This window comes from Pseudophryne corroboree, chromosome 2 (assembly GCF_028390025.1).
Source record: "Pseudophryne corroboree isolate aPseCor3 chromosome 2, aPseCor3.hap2, whole genome shotgun sequence".
Classification (NCBI taxonomy): domain Eukaryota; kingdom Metazoa; phylum Chordata; class Amphibia; order Anura; family Myobatrachidae; genus Pseudophryne; species Pseudophryne corroboree.
In genome coordinates, this window is record NC_086445.1 from 400,607,417 (window position 1) to 400,628,898 (window position 21,482).

General features: G+C 45.7%; 1 protein-coding gene across 4 annotated transcripts in view; it reads right to left on the reverse strand.

Moving 5' to 3' along the window:
• RASA3 (RAS p21 protein activator 3) overlaps positions 1-21,482 on the reverse strand; it is a 398,462-nt gene that overhangs the window by 247,894 nt on the left and 129,086 nt on the right. For all 4 annotated transcript variants that reach the window (XM_063953391.1, XM_063953390.1, XM_063953393.1 and 1 more), the window contains exon 2: positions 6,356-6,473. In XM_063953391.1, coding sequence (XP_063809461.1) covers positions 6,356-6,473 — 118 coding nt within the window. The remainder of the gene's footprint in view (positions 1-6,355; positions 6,474-21,482) is intronic.

The window sequence follows — 21,482 nt, forward strand, 5'->3', positions numbered from 1 at the left end:
CTTAATGGAGCCTAATTTCAGGCCCATAGTCACTCCTGCTTGTAGGAAATGCAGAAATCGACCTAGTTGAAATTCCTCTGTTGGGGCTTTTTTGGCCTCACACCAAGCAACATATTTCCGCCATATGCGGTGATAATGCTTTGCAGTTACATCTTTCCTGGCTTTAATCAGCGTAAGAATGACTTCCTCCGGAATGCCCTTTTCCTTCAGGATATGGCTTTCAACCGCCATGCCGTCAAACGCAGCCGCGGTAAGTCTTGGAACAGACAGGGCCCCTGTCTGAGCGGCAGAGGCCATGGGTCCTCTGAGATCATCTCTTGAAGTTCCGGGTACCACGCTCGTCTTGGCCAATCCGGAACCACGAGTATTGTTCTTACTCCTCGTTTTCTTATTATTCTCAGTACCCTTGGTATGAGAGGCAGAGGAGGGAACACATAAACTGACTGGTACACCCACGGTGTCACTAGAGCGTCCACAGCTATCGCCTGAGGGTCCCTTGACCTGGCGCAATATCTCTCTAGTTTTTTGTTTAGGCGGGACGCCATCATGTCCACCTGTGGCCGTTCCCATCGATTTACAATCAGCGTGAAGACTTCTGGATGAAGTCCCCACTCTCCCGGGTGGAGGTCGTGCCTGCTGAGAAAGTCTGCTTCCCAGTTGTCCACTCCCGGAATGAACACTGCTGACAGTGCTAGTACGTGATTTTCCGCCCATAGGAGAATCCTTGTGGCTTCTGCCATTGCCATCCTGCTTCTTGTGCCACCCTGTCGATTTACATGGGCGACTGCCGTGATGTTGTCTGACTGGATCAGTACCGGCTGGTGTAGAAGCAGGGATTTTGCCTGACTTAGGGCATTGTAAATGGCCCTTAGTTCCAGAATATTTATGTGTAGGGAAGTCTCCTGACTCGACCATAGTCCTTGGAAGTTTCTTCCCTGTGTGACTGCCCCCCAGCCTCGAAGGCTGGCATCCGTGGTCACCAGGACCCAGTCCTGTATGCCGAATCTGCGGCCCTCTAGAAGATGAGCACTCTGCAGCCACCACAGCAGAGACACCCTGGTTCTTGGAGACAGGGTTATTAGGCGATGCATCTGAAGATGCGATCCGGACCATTGGTCCAACAGGTCCCACTGAAAGATTGGAACCTGCCGAAAGGAATTGCTTCGTAAGAAGCCACCATCTTTCCCAGGACCCGCGTGCAGTGATGCACCGATACCTGTTTTGGTTTCAGGAGGTCTCTGACTAGAGATGACAGCTCCTTGGCTTTCTCCTCCGGGAGAAACACTTTTTTCTGGACTGTATCCAGAATCATACCCAGGAACAGTAGACGTGTCGTCGGAACCAGCTGTGATTTTGGAATATTCAGAATCCAACCGTGCTGGTGTAGCACCTCCTGAGATAGTGCTACTCCCACCAACAACTGCTCCTTGGACCTCGCCTTTATTAGGAGATCGTCCAAGTACGGGATAATTAAAACTCCCTTTCTTCGAAGGAGTATCATCATTTCCACCATTACCTTGGTAAACACCCTCGGTGCCGTGGAGAGTCCAAACGGCAGCGTCTGGAATTGGTAATGGCAATCCTGTACCACAAATCTGAGGTACTCCTGGTGAGGATAGTAAATGGGGACATGCAGGTAAGCATCCTTGATGTCCAGGGATACCATGTAATCCCCCTCGTCCAGGCTTGCAATAACCGCCCTGAGCGATTCCATCTTGAACTTGGATTTTTTTATGTATGTGTTCAAGTATTTCAAATTTAAAATGGGTCTCACCGAACCGTCCGGTTTCGGTACCACAAACAGTGTGGAATAGTAACCCCGTCCTTGTTGAAGTAGGGGCACCTTGATTATCACCTGCTGGGAATACAGCTTGTGAATTGCCGCTAGCACAGCCTCCCTGTCTGAAGGAGTAATCGGCAAGGCAGATTTTAGGAACCGGTGGGGTGGAGACGCCTCGAATTCCAGTTTGTACCCTTGAGATACTATTTGCAGGATCCAGGGATCCACCTGTGAGCGAGCCCACTGATCGCTGAAATTTTTGAGGCGCTCCGCCAGTGGAGCCCCACCGTCATGCGGCGGACTTGGAAGAAGCGGGGGAGGACTTTTGCTCCTGGGAACCTGCTGTTTGTTGCAGCCTTTTTCCCCTACCTCTGCCTCTGGACAGAAAGGACCCACCTTTTCCACGCCTGTTTTTCTGAGTCCGAAAGGACTGTACCTGATAAAACGGCGCCTTTTTAGGCTGTGAGGGAACATGGGGTAAAAATGCTGACTTCCCAGCAGTTGCTGTGGAAACTAGGTCCGAGAGACCATCCCCAAATAACTCCTCACCCTTATAAGGCAAAACTTCCATGTGCCTTTTTGAATCTGCATCCCCTGTCCACTGGCGAGTCCATAAGCCTCTCCTAGCAGAAATGGACAATGCACTTATTTTAGATGCCAGCCGGCAGATCTCCCTCTGTGCATCTCTCATGTATAAGACTGAGTCTTTTATATGCTCTATGGTTAGCAGAATAGTGTCCCTGTCTAGGGTGTCAATATTTTCTGACAGGGAATCTGACCACGCAGCGGCAGCACTGCATATCCATGCTGACGCAATAGCTGGTCTAAGTATAATGCCTGAGTGTGTATATACAGACTTCAGGATCGCCTCCTGCTTTCTATCAGCAGGTTCCTTGAGGGCGGTCGTATCCGGAGACGGTAGTGCCACCTTTTTAGACAAACGTGTGAGCGCTTTATCCTCCCTAGGGGGTGTCTCCCAACGTGACCTATCCTCTGGCGGGAAAGGGAACGCCATTAGTAACTTCTTAGAGATTACCAATCTTTTATCAGGGAAAGCCCACGCTTCTTCACACACTTCATTTAATTCTTCTGATGGGGGAAAAACTACGGGTAGTTTTTTCTACCCAAACATAATACCCTTTTTAGTGGTACCTGGGTTTATATCAGAAATTTGTAACACCTCTTTCATTGCTTCAATCATGCAACGAATGGCCTTAGTGGACATTAGACTAGACTCATCGTCGTCGACACTGGTGTCAGTATCCGTGTCGACATCCGCGTCTGCCATCTGAGGTAGCGGGCGTTTTAGAGCCCCCGGTGGCCTTTGAGACGCCTGGACAGGCACGAGCTGAGAAGCCGGCTGTCCCGCATTTGGCATGTCGTCAAATTTTTTGTGTAAGGAGTCGACACGTGCACGCAATTCCTTCCATAAGTCCATCCACTCAGGTGTCTGCCCCACAGGGGGTGACATCCCTTCTATAGGCATCTGCTCCGCCTCCACATCATTATCCTCATCAAACATGTCGACACAGCCGTACCGACACACCGCACACACACAGGGAATGCTCTAACAGAGGACAGGACCCACAAAAGCCTTTGGGGAGACAGAGTGAGAGTATGCCAGCACACACCAGAGCGCTATATAATGCAGGGACTAACTGAATTATGTCCCCTATAGCTGCTGTTCTATATACTGCGCCTAAATTTAGTGCCCCCCCTCTCTTTTTTACCCTTTTCTGTAGTGTAGACTGCAGGGGAGAACCAGGGAGCTTCCTTCCAGCGGAGCTGTGAGGGAGAAATGGCGCCAGTGTGCTGAAGGAGATAGCTCCGCCCCTTTTTCGCAGACTATTCTCCCGCTTTTTTATGGATTCTGGCAGGGGAAATTATCACATATATAGCCTCTGGGGCTATATATTGTGGTATTTTTGCCAGCCAAGGTGTTTTTATTGCTGCTCAGGGCGCCCCCCCCTAGCGCCCTACACCCTCAGTGACCGGAGTGTGAAGTGTGTATGAGGAGCAATGGCGCACAGCTGCAGTGCTGTGCGCTACCTTGGTGAAGACTGATGTCTTCTGCCGCCGATTTTCCGGACCTCTTCTTGCTTCTGGCTCTGTAAGGGGGACGGCGGCGCGAATCCGGGACCGAACACCAAGGCCAGTTCCATGCGGTCGATCCCTCTGGAGCTAATGGTGTCCAGTAGCCTAAGAAGCCCAAGCTAGCTGCAAGCAGGTAGGTTTGCTTCTTCTCCCCTTAGTCCCTCGCTGCAGTGAGCCTGTTGCCAGCAGGTCTCACTGTAAAATAAAAAACCTAATTATATACTTTCTTTTTAGAAGCTCAGGAGAGCCCCTAGTGTGCATCCAACCTCGGCCGGGCACAAAATCTAACTGAGGCTTGGAGGAGGGTCATAGTGGGAGGAGCCAGTGCACACCAGGTGACCTAAAAGCTTTCTTTAGTTGTGCCCAGTCTCCTGCGGAGCCGCTATTCCCCATGGTCCTTTCGGAGTTCCCAGCATCCACTAGGACGTCAGAGAAATGACAGTTAGGAGCTGACTGGCTGGTGCTTTATCACCTTCCACTTTATCACTTCACCAGGCTTAATACATCTGCCCCTCAGTAGCATATTGTGCACACTAACTACTGGGTTCACGTTAATTTTGAGGTTCAGATGCCAAAATAGCCATTTTAACAGGTTCCTCATTAATTTCGAGAGTGTCTCTGGAATGAAGGTACAAGGTTAAAAAGGCAGTTATCTTTATAATCCCATAAATGGATCCAAAGAATGTTTACAAGAAATTCAAAGTCCTCAGACAGTTCCAGTCAATGTCAGCTCAGTATTTTTATTTTTTGTGGGAGTCTGTCCAGTAGGTGTTAACATGAGTTACAGTTTCGACTGTACAAATCACAGCACTGGGGCTCAGCAGAATAATCAGTACAGAATAATCTGCCCTGATAGTGGGCTGATGCTGTATTCAATATAACTTCAGAACTGCTTCTGTACCCAACATGTTCTGTTGGTGATGTCAACAGGAGTTACCCCCTCACTGAACCAGCATCAAGTGAATGCCACAGGAATTCTTGTATGCTTGTCAGCAATTGTAGTGTGCTCTGTAAATTGACATGAATATTGTACTGCTTTGTACAACACTAATAACGCTATTTTATATTTCTGGCTTCCCTTTTCACAAAAAAATATTTTTATCTTGTAGTTACAGTTTTTGTTCATTGCTTTTGAGCACTTATCACTGCTAGATACATTACTATTGAGGGTAATTGTGTTGCACTGTGGTGTCACTCCGAATTGACAGCTTTGCCTGTAAGATGTTACAAAATAGAGAAGACAGAAATACACTATATGGACAAAAGTATTCGGACGCATGCCCATTACATCAACAGGAACAGTAATGACATTGTATTGAAATACAGAGGTTGGAGTATTCCCAGCGAAAGGATTCCCTCGGGACTATCCAATTAGCCCCGTAAAATAGCAGTTATCGGGGATTATGCTGTACGTGCCTCAGGCGCGCAAAGCATAACCCCGATAACCAGCCCCAGGAGACCCGACATCGGACGGAAACACATGGGTCCACGATGTTATCATGGATCCCATGTGTTATCAGCAAATAACAGGTGATTTACCACACGGTAAAAACGGGCTGGAATTAGATAGCCCGATAGCATTATCAGGCTTCAAAGACAGTTATTACCGTGTGGTAAAAATTGCCCTTCACTGGAGATAAGAGGCCTAGCCCAAACCCTGAAAAACAGCCCCATATCATTATCTCTCCTCCACCAAACTTCAGAGTTTGCACAATGCAGTCTGGCAAGTAACGTTCTCCCGGCATCTGCCAAACCCAGACTCACCTATCTGATTGACAAACAGAGAAGCAAGATTCATCACTCCACAGAACACGTTTCCACTGCTCTACTGTCCAGTGTCTGTGTGCTTTACACCACTCCATCCGATGCTTGGCATTGGACTTGGTGATGTGAGACTTGCATGCAGCTGCTCAGCCATGGAAACCAATTCTATGAAGCTCCCGCTGCACAGTTTTTGTGCTTACATTAATGCCAGTGGAAGTTCGGAACTCTTCAGCCATGGAATCAGCAGAACATGTTGCAACTTTTCTGCACCATGCACCTTAGCAGTCGTTGACCACACTCTGAGTTTACGTGGTCTTCTGTTTCGTGGCTAAGTTGCTGTTGTTCCTAAATGCTTCCACTTTCTAATAATATCACTTAGTTGACTGTGGAAAATCCAGCGGGGATGAAATTCCACAAACCGTCTTATTGCAAAGGTGGCATCCTATCACAGTACCATGCTTGAAGTCCGTGAGCTCTTCAGAACGCCCCATTTTGTATTACAAATGTTTGCAAATGGAGACTGCATGGCTAGATGCTTGATTTTATACACCTGTGGCAACGGGTCTGATTCAAACACCTGAATTCAATAATTAATAGATGCGACCAAATACTTTTGTCCATCTAGTGTATGAAGTAGAGGTTTTTAGTAAAACTTGTATAGAAGAAAGCAAAAACAAACACTCTTTAAACATTGGAAGAATAGCAACAAGTAATTACCAGAGTGACTTCTCCACTATCTTGGTCCTGAACACCTCTTCTTGGTCTAAGTTCACAGTGCAGTAACAATCTCGCATCTTGTTTGGTCCCGGATACGAAGGTAGATTTTTTAATTCACCTGGGGAAAGACATATACATCATTACTTAAGATTTGATCATAACAAAATTAGTCAATAAAGATCCACTGTAGGGGGCATATTAAATTACCCTCTGTGTTTACCACGCAGGTAAAGCTCCATGTTTAATGCTTGAAGCTATTAAATTAAGTGTAGCCGAAAAAATGTAAGTAGCACGCGTTAACCCAGATTTTGTGTTAAGTGCTGGAATCGATGGGTTTCCCATGCATTAAGGGGACTATGTATTAAGCCTTGGAGTGAGATACAGTGGACGGAGACAAAACTACCAGCCAATCCTATCATGTTACAAGCGGAGTTTAAAAAATGACAGTTAGGAGCTGGTTTGATACTTTATTTCCGTCTCTCTCCAAGTATTAGTACATAGACCCCTAGGTCCCAGATGGTGCATTTTAATGCAGATTTTTCTTCATTAACATTTTTTGTCTCAGTGACACTAATTCAATTGGTCTCAGAAGACAATTAGCTGTACTAATTGAATCTTCCTTTAAGTAAACACAGTCAAAACTGTTCACTAAAATATGTAGGGCAATTCTTTTTCACTTGTTTTACAATATGTACGTAAAATTAATCTGGAACTTAGAAGCAGCGGAGGGAGCCATTCTGCAGACTGACCTATTATAAGAATACAAACGATCAATGTACTAGAAACAGATGACATCACTAATCCCGTGCATTAGTATGCGACAATTGCAACCAGCCCTGTGCAAACAATTGAATTAGCTCCAGTCCACTATAGACAGGAGCTAATTCTCTCTAACAATTGAATTGCCCCCATAAAGACTAGCTAGATAATGACAAAACAGACAGTTGGATATACAGTAGATACATTACAAATATCAGATTTTTCACTAATCCTGCACAGGGAGATGAGGAACAACTTGTAGTTTGAGACCCAGACCAGGGTAGCAAGATCGAATACATCGTAAAGTGCCTCTTGTGGGGTTTCATTTAAATAAAAAATTGATCACTACGATAAAGGTCATACTTCTAAGCAAAGAAAGACAACTTATATGCAGTATGCGTCAAGCCTCAACAAGAGGAGATAGCTCATATTTCTGCTGCACCTTCCTATACAAGTAAAGAATGTTCACACTGAAATACTCATAGGTGGTCATTCCGAGTTGATCGCTCGTTATTTTTTTTCCACAACGGAGCGATTAGTTGCTAATGCGCATGCGCAATGTCCGCAATGCGACTGCGCCAAGTAAATTTGCTATTAAGTTAGGTATTTTACTCACGGCATTACAAGGTTTTTTCTTTGTTCTGGTGATCGTAATGGGATTGACAGGAAGTGGGTGTTTCTAGGCGGAAACTGGCCGTTTTATGGGAGTGTGTGAAAAAACGCTGCCGTTTCTGGGAAAAACACGGGAGTGGCTGGAGAAACGGGGGAGTGCTTGGGCGAACGCTGGGTGTGTTTGTGGCGTCAAACCAGGAACGAAACTGACTGAACTGATCGCAGTGGCAGAGTAAGTCTCGATCTACTCAGAAACTGCAAAGAAATTTCTAATCGCAATTTAGAGAATCTTTCGTTCGCAATTTTGCTAAGCTAAGATTCACTCCCAGTAGGCGGCGGCTTAGCGTGTGCAATGCTGCTAAAAGCAGCTTGCGAGCGAACAACTCGGAATGAGGGCCATAGTCTGATCATACTACTGTAATATATGTGACTAGCTATTTGCCTTTCACTGCAAATGGGGCTCCTATGAGAATGTTTTCATTCAGGCCAAATAGTGCTATCTGCCAAAATATTCTGAAATATAACCCAGAACATTAAATACACAATTCCCGACGGATTATAAATTTGACATGGATACCAGTGATGTGGTCAATACAAGGACTGGACACAAGTCTACTGTCAGCTTTGGGAGAGCAGCTGGCTCAGTACATAGACACTTTACTAACAGCCAGCCTTAAGCTGGGTACACATTAGGCGATACACCATCCGATCCGGAGGATCGGACAGACATATCGTTCATATCGGTCAGTGTGTACGTGTTATTGTGCGCTCCAGTGCATGATTTGTTGGGTCTTCTGATCGGCCTGCAAAAGCGTACACCTGCGAAGATATCGCCAGGGACACAATGCTCCTGGATGTGGCCACTGAACGATATATTGCTCGGTCGGGTGCTATATCATTCAGTCTGTGCGGCCGACCGACATCATTCCGTCAGTCGTGCAGTCGTATACGTTCAAGAAATGTCTAGTGTGTACCCTGCTTTGCAGTACACCAGCAGGGATTACGTTAATGAACATAGAGCCATTCCTTGGGACACTATGGCAAGCAACACAGAGATTGTAGTACAGATTAACAATCTATACATATAGCTTCCTCCACAGTCGGGACTGAGCTAAAAACATCCACAGACACTGGGCATCACTCAGTAAAATGGTATAACTAAAGACTAATATTGGATACACCATCCTTTGCTACTGCAATTTGCGATAGCCAACACATTAATACTCCCCATTGTATTAAGTGGAGCAAAGGTGTCAGGGTCATTAACGTAATGGCTACAAAAAAACCCACAACATTTATAGATGGATACTCAGAATTTTAAGAATTATTGCCAATCTCTCCGCATAACTAACCTCAAAATCCATTACTCTGTGCTTTGCACTGACCTTTTGCTTTTAGTGCCATATAGCCTCCAATTTACAATGATTAGGAAGACTCAGACATGCAATACACGTTCATACTGACAAGCTAGAATGAAATACTGCTTTCACTCACCCCAGTGATATTTTCTAAAGAAAAATAAATGTATTCACATTTATAACCACAAGATGATAAAAACACGGGGGGCTTGTGCTAGGTTGAGTAGCCTAAAATTTGCGAAATGGCTCTGCGTTCTTGGGGTCCGGGTTTTAAAGGTATCCATGGCTCAGTACAGATTGTTAAATCAAATTGACGGAGGTACTATTAAGGCACCTGTGGCCAACCAAGCATGGATATTCTTAAAACCTGGACCATTAGGGTGCCTTGAGGACTGGGTTTGGGAACCTCTACTTTATCATGTACAGTCAGCTTGTTTAGAAAGTTCTCAGGGACGCAGATAAGGACTTCTCTATGTCTCAACATCTATATTTACAGATGTCCACAAGTCTCTCTCAGAGAATCAAAATATTAATATTACTTACAGAAAGGAAACAATGTGAATGTTATGCATCATTTTAGCAAGATCGAAAATGCAGGTTAAAAGAACTGCACTGGTTTCAATCTGCTACTGAGTCATCCCTGTGGTTTGTATAATCAGCAGTAGAGAGTAAAAGAACTAATGATCCCGGACCAATAAAAATGATATTACATACACCTACCTACCTAGAGTGTTTGCCCACGACTACGCTCGCATGGATGCCTGTTATCGCTCAGCTGAACTAATTTTTACAAAGACAGTAGTGCCATCTACCTTGTGATGTATATTTTGTATTGTACACATTGATCACAAAATGTCTTTGTAAACAATATTTCCAGTTCTACCTTCAGGGATTAACACAAAAAGATGCTTGGGGCTACTAACTCATGAGCAAGCCACGTAAAGCTGCCCACGGGAGAAGCAGCTGGTCCTGAGATCTAAACTTGCAGCCCTGAGCATTTGCCCCTGTGAATTGTTAATCGACAAAGTGAAGCAGGTGCTTACAGGAAACTGCAGGCACTTGAATTGAAAAGGAAACTTGTTGGTAATAAGGAAGTATGGGAAGCGGTTACCATACAGATAGTCTGGATCCTGGACGTCACAATACCGATGCCGGAATCCCGACAGGTGGTGAAATACCACCACCAGAATCCCAGCTCCACAGGCTTTTCTCCCTCTATGGGTGTCCACGACCCAGAGAGTCAGTTCTGAGCTTTCCACTAGATGAATTTGGACGAAAACTTCAGAGTGGTAATATTGGATACCAGAAGATATAGCAGGGGGTTGAGATCCCAGTTGGACCTCCTCCCGTTGGTGTACGCTGGGCAGAACTTTGACCGATGGAGCCTGTTCTGGGCCTTCCACTAGATGGATTTGGAAAAAAAATTCACATAGTGGTAATACTGGATCACAGAAGACATACTAGGGTGTTGGGGTCCTAGTTCTGCCTGGTTGAACATTCTGTTAGTGTTAACCAGGCAGAACTATGCCCCAGTGAGCCTGTTCTGGGCCTACCACTGGATGGATTTGGATGAAAACTTTAATTAACGGTTATAACTGACACAAATAATCATAAATCAATAACCTGAAATAACTGACTGAAATAACCATAAATCAAATAACTGACAGAAATTAATATTAATAAAATAACTGACAGAAATGGAGGTGGGATGACCAAAAATATTGTGTACCCAAGAGCTTTTAAATGGTAACATTGGTACAGTACCAGAAGGAAAACCTTAAACCCATCTTGCAATGCAAAAGTGATTATAAAACTGAACAGTCAGGAAAGATGGGGATTAGGGCTACTGGCGATACCTCAAAAATATAAAAATTAAAAATAAATTACACTGAGCAGCCACCACATCGGTGTGTTGGAAGAGCTGCTATTTTTAAAATGTAGTTACATTCAACTCATTAACAACCGGGCACTTCAGCTAGTATGTAATATGTAGTGTGTGTGTGTGTGTGTGTGTGTGTGTGTGTGTGTGTGTGTGTGTGTGTGTGTGTGTGTGTGTGTGTGTGTGTGTGTGTGTGTGTGTGTGTGTGTGTGTGTGTGTGTGTGTGTGTGTGTGTGTGTGTGTGTGTGTGTGAATAACAACTCTCTCACTGTCCAGGTTTTATGTTTATTCATGTTTGGCCACAGGTCACATAAATTAGCAAATCAATCAATTTGATTTAATCATCTGTGCTGAGCCATGGATATTCCTAAAACCTGGACCGTTGGGGTGACTTGAGGACCGTGTTTGAGAACCTCTGAGCGGAGTAAAAGAGCAATATGGTATTTACTTCATAGTGTTACAAAGGCTATACCAATAACATTTAGAAAAGACTGCTAAACAGTGTTTTGCATAATAATTTTGCATATTTATACAGAAATACCTGTCAGGACACACCATGCAAAAAGACCTGTCCCAGCTAAGAAACAACTCAATGTGCATTGTATTATTGTTGTTATCTTTTGCAAATGTGAAAGACGTGAACATAGGTCAGTATCCCAGTGCACATTCGCCAGGCCGCGCACATGCAGACTACCAGGAGCCAAAAGGAATGCTGCATAGTTGGAGAAAGCAGGAAGAAAACAGTCTCTTCCCCTGCTTTTCCCCAATTCGGAGAACAAAAGTTTTAGTATATCCCTGTTTTTCCAGTTTTTATTGAAATGTAAGCAATTCAATTGCAGTGAATGATCTGAAATGGCACAAAGGTAAGGACTACTGGAGACTGGAAGAAGGTCTTATGGATCGAATAATCAAATTTTAAATCTTTTCTTCATCACATAAGGTTTTTGTGAATCACACTGAGTAGATGAAGGGATGGTTCCTCAATGTGTGTGACACCAAATAGCAAATATGGAAGAGGAAGCATGATAGTCGGGGGTTCTTTTGCTTTATCCAAAGTGACATATAAGGGTATATTTACCAAAGGTTAATTAATAGTTTTTAATAGATTTAATATCAAACTAAATCAATGTCGTGTTTCTGGGGCTAAACTGCACATTTGCTAACATTTAAAAATCAATATAAAACATTTCCTATTAGTAAATGAGCATTTTACTCTCTAAAGCAGGGGTGGGGAACCTCCGGCCCGCGGGCCGTATAAGGCCCGCGAAGCCGTTTGGTCCGGCCCACCAGCTTGTGTCAGTGAGACACGCTGCCGCTCAGTCCGGCGGCAGCGTGTCTCAGCTGTCAGAACAGGGAGGAGAGCGCGGCTGTCGGATGGGAGCGGCGGCGAGTATGACTTGAAACCAGCCGCCGGTTCGTGAGCCAATCAGAGCTCGTGGACCAGCAGCCAATCAGAAGCCGCGGCTGCCGGTCCGCGAGCTCTGATTGGCTCTCGAACCGGCGGCTGGTTTCAAGTTCTACATGCCGCCGCCGCCCAACATAGCCGCGCTTTCCTCCGTGTCCCGCCAAAAGCAGCACGGTAAGCAGCACGGAGGGGAGGGGGGGGGGGGCAGGGCAGGGCATCTGTATACCTGGCACTGTGGGGGGCATCTGTATACCTGGCACTGTGGGGACATCTGTATACCTGGCACTGTGGGGGGCATTTGTATACCTGGCACTGTGGGGGGCATTTGTATACCTGGCACTGTGGGGGGCATTTGTATACCTGGCACTGTGAGGGGCATTTGTATACCTGGCACTGTGAGGGGCATTTGTATACCTGGCACTGTGGGGGCATTTGTATACCTGGCACTGTGGGGGCATCTGTATACCTGGTACTGTGAGGGGCATTTGTATACCTTGCACTGTGGGAACATCTGTATACCTGGCACTGTGAGGGGCATTTGTATACCTGGCACTGTGGGGGCATCTGTATACCTGGCACTGTGAGGGGCATTTGTATACCTGGCACTGTGGGGACATCTGTATACCTGGCACTGTGAGGGGCATTTGTATACCTGGCACTGTGGGGGCATCTGTATACCTGGCACTGTGGGGGCAATTGTGGATCTGGCACCGCACTATTGGGGGCATATGTGTATCACGTCCCATTTTAACTGGCCACACCCATTTTTTGGCGCGCACACACAGTACCTCTAAGGGGCAGACCTACTGGGGGGCAGGGTAATTTTTTAAGTTAAGAATTTTTGTATGGCCCCTGAAGGAATTTATAAATATCCAAATGGCCCTCGGTAGAAAAAAGGTTCCCCACCCCTGCTCTAAAGCAAGTTGACCTTTAGTAAATTTACCCCATAGTGACTAGAATGGCAACCATGCTACCACAGCATTTTGCAGCATCATGCAATACAGTCTGGTCTACACCTAGTTTATCCTACAGCATATACATGTATGCTATGTCAGAATTACCTTTGGGTAAAAGAACAAGACAGTAGGCTTCAAAGTCTCCAGGTATAAACCCCATCAAGCTGAACTGGGCACAAGGATGAGAGCAAAGTAACCTAACAGTGCACCACATTTGTGGGAACTTCTGCAACAGTGTTGGGAAGAACTTCCTAAAAAAAATATTTAAATTTCCATTGCAGAAAGAATGCAATGAGTGTGTTCGACATTTACATCTGCAATAGGTGGCTACCCAAATGAGTCAAAAAGTAAAAAGGACATTTTGTTAAACATCTATGATTTAAACGTTATTTTTTATTTTCAAGTTTCTATTTGTTCTGTGCTTTGATTTCAGAGTACACTGAAACATTAACCCTTTATCGATATTGTTGCCAAATGGCTACTGAATACATGTAAATAAAAACTGGGAAAAAAAAGATTCTCAAAGTTTTGACCAGTAATATATATACACATGTCTGCTCAGTGGGTACATCTGCAAAAAGATGGGTACTTAAGGAGTCAAAAATGTAGATTTGTTTTTGTTAAAATTATTCTATGATTTTTTTATTACTTTGCGACATTAAACCATGTAAATTTGTCTAAAAACTGGAAAGATGGAGGAGTTTTAAGACGTTTAACCTGTAGTGTACACCAGGGCCATAACTAAGTGTGTGCCAGTGGTGCCTGGCACACAGCGCAGGACCACAGGCAACCCCCACCTGGCCTCGCTGTCGCCGCCCCATCACCGGTAGTCGGGCAGCACTGCAGCTCCCCCTCCGCTCCCTCCCCGTGTGCTGGGAGAGATGACGTCTCTCCCAGCCCACCCACAATGCCCTACGCTGTGAAGAGCGCAGCATAGGGTGGGAAGAGGACAGAGGAGAGGCATGTCAGCTGGTCACAGGTGAGTATGTCTAACACTCTCTCTCTCTCTCTCCCACCCATAATGTGTAAAAAGGGGACTCTGCCTTCAGTAATGTGTAAAAGTGAGCTCTGTGGCCACGCCCCCTTCCCCATGAAACTACGCCCCTATATTTGCGGCGTGCACTGGCCTTGATTTGTATATGGAGGTGAGGGGTGCTGTTTCTTGCACACAGCGCTAAAATGTCTAGTTACAGCACTGGTGTACACATAACACCATCCAGAGATGGCGTTATGTTTTGAACAAAAGATGAATTAAGCTAAATAAATCCCAGACCTGCCTAGTAGCTATTCTGCACTACAGGGGCTGCAGGTACATGAAAAACCAAACTAAAAGCAGGAAATGAAAATGAATGCTTTCTCCAGCTAAAAACTTAGTGAAAAGCATTTTGTATATTATATAAATGGACCCCAATGTTGTAAACTTCACTGTCCACTATTCAAGATTTTAATTATAACACATGTTTACATATTTAGCTGAAATCTATTTACTCAAACATTTCACTAATATCTACTGTTAAGCTTGTTTTGTATTTTGCACTGTAAAAGGCAAATGTAAGCGCTTTAAATCCTATTAGGAGTAAAGTGCTATAAAAATAACATTATTATTATTATTATTATTATTATTATTATTATTATTATTATTAATAATAATAATAATAATAATAATAATAATAATAATAATAATAATAATAGAGTAGTAGTATGTTATCGATAGGTCCAATAAAATATATACACTCTTTATAAAATAATCTTGTTTAAAAAAAAAAAAAAAGCAAGATACTATCAGCAATTACACCAGTGTTTCCAAACTCCAGTCCTCAGGAAAAACTACAGGGGGTATTCAATTAGCAGTGGAGTTTACCCCGCGTCCAATTGCCAGCAATAATCCCCCCGGACACAGTGCAAGGCTATTCACTTAAATAGCCTTTTTCATGCACCTAAAAAATAAGATTTTAAACCTACCGGTAAATCTTTTTCTCGCAGTCCGTAGAGGATGCTGGGGACTCCATAAGGACCATGGGGATAGATGGGCTCCGCAGGGGACATGGGCACTTTAAGAAAGAACTTTAGGTATGGGTGTGCACTGGCCCCTCCCTCTATGCCCCTCCTCGAGACCTCAGTTAGAGAAACTGTGCCCAAAGGAGACGGACAGTACGAGGAAAGGATTTTTGTTAATCCAAGGGCAAGATTCATACCAACCCACACCATTCACACCGTATAACTTGTGATATACTAACCAGTTAACAGTATGAAAACAACATAGCATCAGTCCGAGACCGATGAAACTATAACATAACCCTTTAGTAAGCAAAATTATATACAAGTCTTGCAGAAGTAGTCCGCACTTGGGACGGGCGCCCAGCATCCTCTACAAACTACGAGAAAAAGATTTACCGGTAGGTTTAAAATCTTATTTTCTCTTACTTCCTAGAGGATGCTGGGGACTCCGTAAGGACCATGGGGATTATACCAAAGCTCCCAAACGGGCGGGAGAGTGCGGATGACTCTGCAGCACCGATTGAGCAAACATGAGGTCCTCCTCAGCCAGGGTATCAAACTTATAGAATTTTGCAAAGGTGTTTGAACCCGACGTAGTAGCAGCTCGGCACAGCTGTAGTGCCGAGACCCCTCGGGCAGCCGCCCAAGAAGAGCCCACCTTCCTAGTGGAATGGGCCTTGACCGATGTTGGTAACGGCAATCCAGCCGTAGAATGAGCCTGCTGAATTGTGTTACAGAACCAGCGAGCAATAGTTTGCTTTGAAGCAGGAGCGCCAACCTTGTTGGCTGCATACAGGACAAACAGTGCTTCTGTTTTTCTGACTCTAGCCGTTCTGGCCACGTAAATTTTCAAAGCCCTGACCACATCAAGGGACTCGGAATCCTCCAAGTCTCGCGTAGCCACAGGCACCACAATAGGTTGGTTCATATGAAAAGATGACACCACCTTAGGCAAAAATTGAGGACGGGTCCGCAATTCCACTCTATCCATATGGAAAACCAGATAGAGGCTTTTATGAGACAAAGCCGCCAATTCAGACACTTGCCTAGCCGAAGCCAAGGCTAACAACATGACCACCTTCCAAGTGAGATATTTTAACTCCACCGTTTTAAGTGGTTTAAATCAGTGCGACCAGGAAACTCAACACCACATTAAGGTCCCAAGGCGCCACCGGAGGTACAAAAGGAGGCTGAATATGCAGCACTCCCTTCACAAAAGTCTGTACTTCTGGGAGAGAAGCTAATTCCTTCTGAAAGAAAATGGATAAGGCCGAAATCTGAACCTTAATGGAGCCTAACTTTAGGCCCAAATTCACTCCAGTTTGTAGGAAGTGAAGGAAACGGCCCAGATGGAATTCTTCCGTAGGAGCATTCCTGGCCTCACACCAAGAAACATACTTTCGCCATATACGGTGATAATGTTTAGCTGTCACGTCCTTCCTAGCCTTTAACAGAGTAGGAATGACCTCATCCGGAATGCCCTTTTCCGCTAGGATCCGGCGTTCAACCGCCATGCCGTCAAAAGCAGCCGCGGTAAGTCATGAAACAGACAGGGCCCCTGTTACAACAGTTCCTGTCTTAGAGGAAGAGGCCACGGATCTTCTGTGAGCATCTCCTGCAGATCCGGATACCAGGCCCTTCGTGGCCAATCTGGAACAATGAGAATTGTCTGTACTCCTCTTTTTCTTATTATTCTCAACACCTTTGGGATGAGAGGAAGAGGAGGAAACACATAAACCGACTGGAACACCCACGGTGTCACTAGGGCGTCCACAGCTACCGCCTGAGGGTCTCTTGACCTGGCACAACACCTCTGTAGCTTTTTGTTGAGGCGGGACGCCATCATGTCTATCTGGGGCAGTCCCCACTGACTTGCAATCTGTGCGAAGACTTCCTGATGAAGTCCCCACTCTCCTGGATGCAGGTCGTGCCTGCTGAGGAAGTCTGCTTCTCAGTTGTCCACTCCCGGAATGAACACTGCTGACAGTGCGCTTACATGATTTTCTGCCCAGCGAAGAATCCTGGTGGCTTCCGCCATTGCCACTCTGCTCCTTGTGCCGCCTTGGCGGTTTACATGAGCCACAGCGGTGATGTTGTCTGACTGAATCAGAACTGGTAGGTCGCAAAGTAAGGTCTCCGCTTGACGAAGGGCGTTGCATATGGCCCTCAGCTCCAAGACGTTGATGTGAAGACAAGTCTGTTGACTTGTCCAAAGTCCTTGGAAGTTTCTTCCCTGTGTGACTGCTCCCCAACCTCGGAGGCTCGCATCCGTGGTCACCAGAACCCAGTCCTGAATGCCGAACCTGCGGCCCTCTAGAATGTGAGCACTCTGTAGCCACCACAGGAGAGATACCCTGGCCCTGGGGGACAGGGCGATCAACTGATGAATCTGTAGATGTGACCCGGACCACTTGTCCAGTAGGTCCCATTGGAAGGTCCTCGCATGGAAACTGCCGAAGGGAAAGGCCTCGTACGATGCCACCATCTTTCCCATGACTCGAGTGCAGTGATGCACGGACACCTGTTTTGGCTTCAATAGGTTCCTGACCAGGGTCATGAGTTCCTGAGCCTTTTCTATCGGAAGATAAACCCTTTTCTGGTCCGTATCCAGAATCATGCCCAAGAAGGTCAGACGAGTCATAGGAACCAACTGCGACTTCGAGATATTGAGAATCCAGCCGTGTTGCTGTAACACTTTCAGTGAAAGTGACACGCTGCTCAGCAACTGCTCTCTTGATCTCGCTTTTATGAGGAGATCGTCCAAGTACGGGATAATTGTGACACCCTGCTTGCGCAGGAGCACCATCATTTCCGCCATTACCTTGGTGAAAATCATCGGGGCCGTGGAAAGCCCAAACGGCAGTGTCTGAAATTGGTAATGACAATCCTGTACCGCAAATCTCAGGTACGCCTGATGAGGTGGATATATGGGAACATGAAGGTATGCATCCTTTATGTCCAGGGATACCATAAAATCCCCCCCTTCCAGGCTGGCGATGACCGCTCTGAGCGATTCCATTTTGAACTTGAACCTTTTCAAGTATAGGTTCAGGGATTTTAAATTTAAAATGGGTCTGACCGAACCGTCCAGTTTAGGGACTACAAACAGGGTTGAGTAATAGCCCCTCCCTTGTTGAAGTAGGGGAACCTTGACCACCACCTGTTGAAGATACAATTTGTGAATTGCATTTAACACTAACTCCCTTTCTGGGGGAGAAGCCGGCAGGGCCGATTTGAAAAACCGGCGAGGAGGCACCTCTTCGAATTCCAGCTTGTAACCCTGAGAAACAATTTCTATTGCCCAGGGATCCACCTGTGAGTGAACCCAGATGTGGCTGAAAAGTCGAAGACGTGCCCCCACTGGGGCGGACTCCCTTAGCGGAGCCCCAGCGTCATGCGGTGGATTTTGTAGAAGCCGGGGAGGACTTCTGTTCCTGGGAACTAGCTGTGTTGTGCAGCTTTTTCCCTCTGCCCTTACCTCTGGCAAGAAAGGACGCACCTCGTACTTTCTTATTTCTCTGTGACCAAAAGGACTGCATTTGATAATGTGGCGCTTTCTTAGGCTGTGAGGGAATATAAGGCAAAAAATTGGATTTACCAGCTGTAGCTGTGGAGACCAGGTCCGAGAGACCTTCTCCAAACAATTCCTCACCCTTGTAAGGTAAAACCTCCATATGCCTTTTTGAGTCGGCATCACCTGTCCATTGCCGGGTCCATAGGACTCGTCTAGCAGAAATCGACATAGCGTTGACTCTAGAACCCAGTAAACCAATGTCTCTTTGAGCAGCTCTCATATATAAGACAGCATCTTTTATATGTCCTAGGGTCAATAAGATGGTATCCTTATCCAGGGTCTCAATCTCCGCTGATAAGGTATCTGTCCACGCTGCTACAGCGCTACAAACCCAAGCCGACGCAATAGCCGGTCAGAGTAAAGAACCAGAATGTGTGTAAATGGACTTCAAAATAACTTCCTGCTTGCGATCAGCAGGATCTCTTAGGGTAGCCGTATCTTGGGATGGCAGCGCTACCTTTTTGGATAGGCGTGTCAACGCTTTGTCCACCCTAGGGGAGGATTCCCACCATATCCTGTCCTTTGCCGGGAAAGGATACGCCATAAGAATCCTTTTGGGAATCTGCAGTTTTTTGTCTGGAGATTCCCACGCTTTTTCACACAACTCGTTCAGCTCATGAGAAGGGGGAAAGGTTACCTCAAGTTTATTTCCCTTATCCATGTGTACCCTCGTGTCAGGGACAGGGGGTTCCTCTGTGATATGCAAAATAAACGTTATGGTAAGAACTTACCGTTGATAACGTGATTTCTCTTATGTCCACAGGTATCCACAGGATAACATTGGGATATTGTCGAGCGACAGCGAAAATGGCACCAACACGGTCACGAGCTTTCTGGCCTCCCAGGATGCATTGGGGCCTCCACTATATAGTCCCGCCCACTGACTCAGTCAGATCAGTTCTTTCCACAGCGATTTTAGGCAGGAACATTAAGTAGAGACCTGTACAGGCGATAAGAACACACATGCACACCCTTACATACAAGAAGGAAGAGGTTTTTAGTGTTTGTCTAGATCCTCAAGTCAGATGCGTCAGGGTGGGATCCCTGTGGATACCTGTGGACATAAGAGAAATCACGTTATCAACGGTAAGTTCTTACCATAACGTTTATTTCTCTGGCTGGGTCCACAGGATTATCCACAGGATAACATTGGGATTCCCAAAGCCATTTTAGTGGTGGGGACGCTCCTGATTGCACAGGAGGACCTTTCGCCCGAAGTCTGCGTCATGAGAGGCAAAAGTATCCAAGGCATAATGTCTGATGAATGTGTTTATGGAAGACCATGTGGCTGCCCTACATATCTGTTCTGCTGATGCACCCTGTTGTGCTGCCCAAGAAGGACCTACCTTACGTGTAGAGTGTGCAGAGACATTAGCCGGAATAGGGAGATCTGCATGAGAATAAGCTTCAGATATTACCATTCGAAGCCATCTCGCCAGCGTCTGTTTACTAGCAGGCCAACCTCTCCTATGGAATCCGTAGAGGATGAAGAGGGAATCTGTTTTCCTGATGGCAGTAGTACGATCTATGTAGATTTTTAAAGCCCGGACCACGTCCAGTGACGCTTCTCCCGCAGATAGTCCCGATACCTGAAAAGCTGGGACTACAATCTCTTCATTCAGGTGAAACTTTGATATCACCTTTGGAAGATAACTAGATCTCGTTCTGAGAACTGCTCTGTCTGGGAAAAAAACTTAGGAAAGGAGACTTACATGATAATGCTCCTAAATCTGACACTCTTCTGGCTGACGCCATTGCCAGTAAAAAAAGAACTTTAACCGTTAACCACTTAAGATCCGCTCTCTCAAGCGGTTCAAACAAAGGACCCTGGAGAAATTTAAGAACTAAATTCAAATCCCAGGGAGCTGCAGGAGGAACAAATGGAGGTTGAATATGTACTACTCCTTGGAAAAATGTACGTACATCCTGTAGGACAGCAATCTTCTGCTGAAACCATACAGTCAACGCTGAGACTTGCACCCTCAAGGAAGCAACCTTCAACCCTTTATCCAATCCTGCCTGCAGGAAATCCAAAATTCTAGCTACTTTAAAAGATCTCTGATTGTAATTTTTTCCAGAACACCAATGAATATAGGCTTGCCATATTCTATGATATACACGGGCCGAAGGCGGCTTTCTTGCTCTAAGCATGGTTTGGATTACTTGCTTTGAAAATCCTTTAGCCTCTAAGATAGAGGTTTCAACAGCCACGCCGTCAAAGACAGGCGATCCAGATGACTGTGACAACAAGGACCCTGCATTAACAGATCTGGACGTTGAGGGAGCAGTATCGGTGCTTCCACGGACATTCTCAACAGATCTGTGTACCAATGCCTTCTTGGCCAAGCTGGAGCTATTAGAATGATTGCTCCTTTTGCCTGGTTTATCTTTCTCACTACTCTGGGTAACAGAGATATTGGAGGGAACAGATATGCCAGCTGAAACCTCCATTCCACTGACAGTGCGTCTACCAGGACCGCTCCTGGGTCCCTTGCCGCTTCCCAATTTAGTACACCCGGGACAAATACTGCTGATAATGCCGGGAGATGGAGTTCCGCCCATTTTAGAATGGAAGTTACTTCCTCC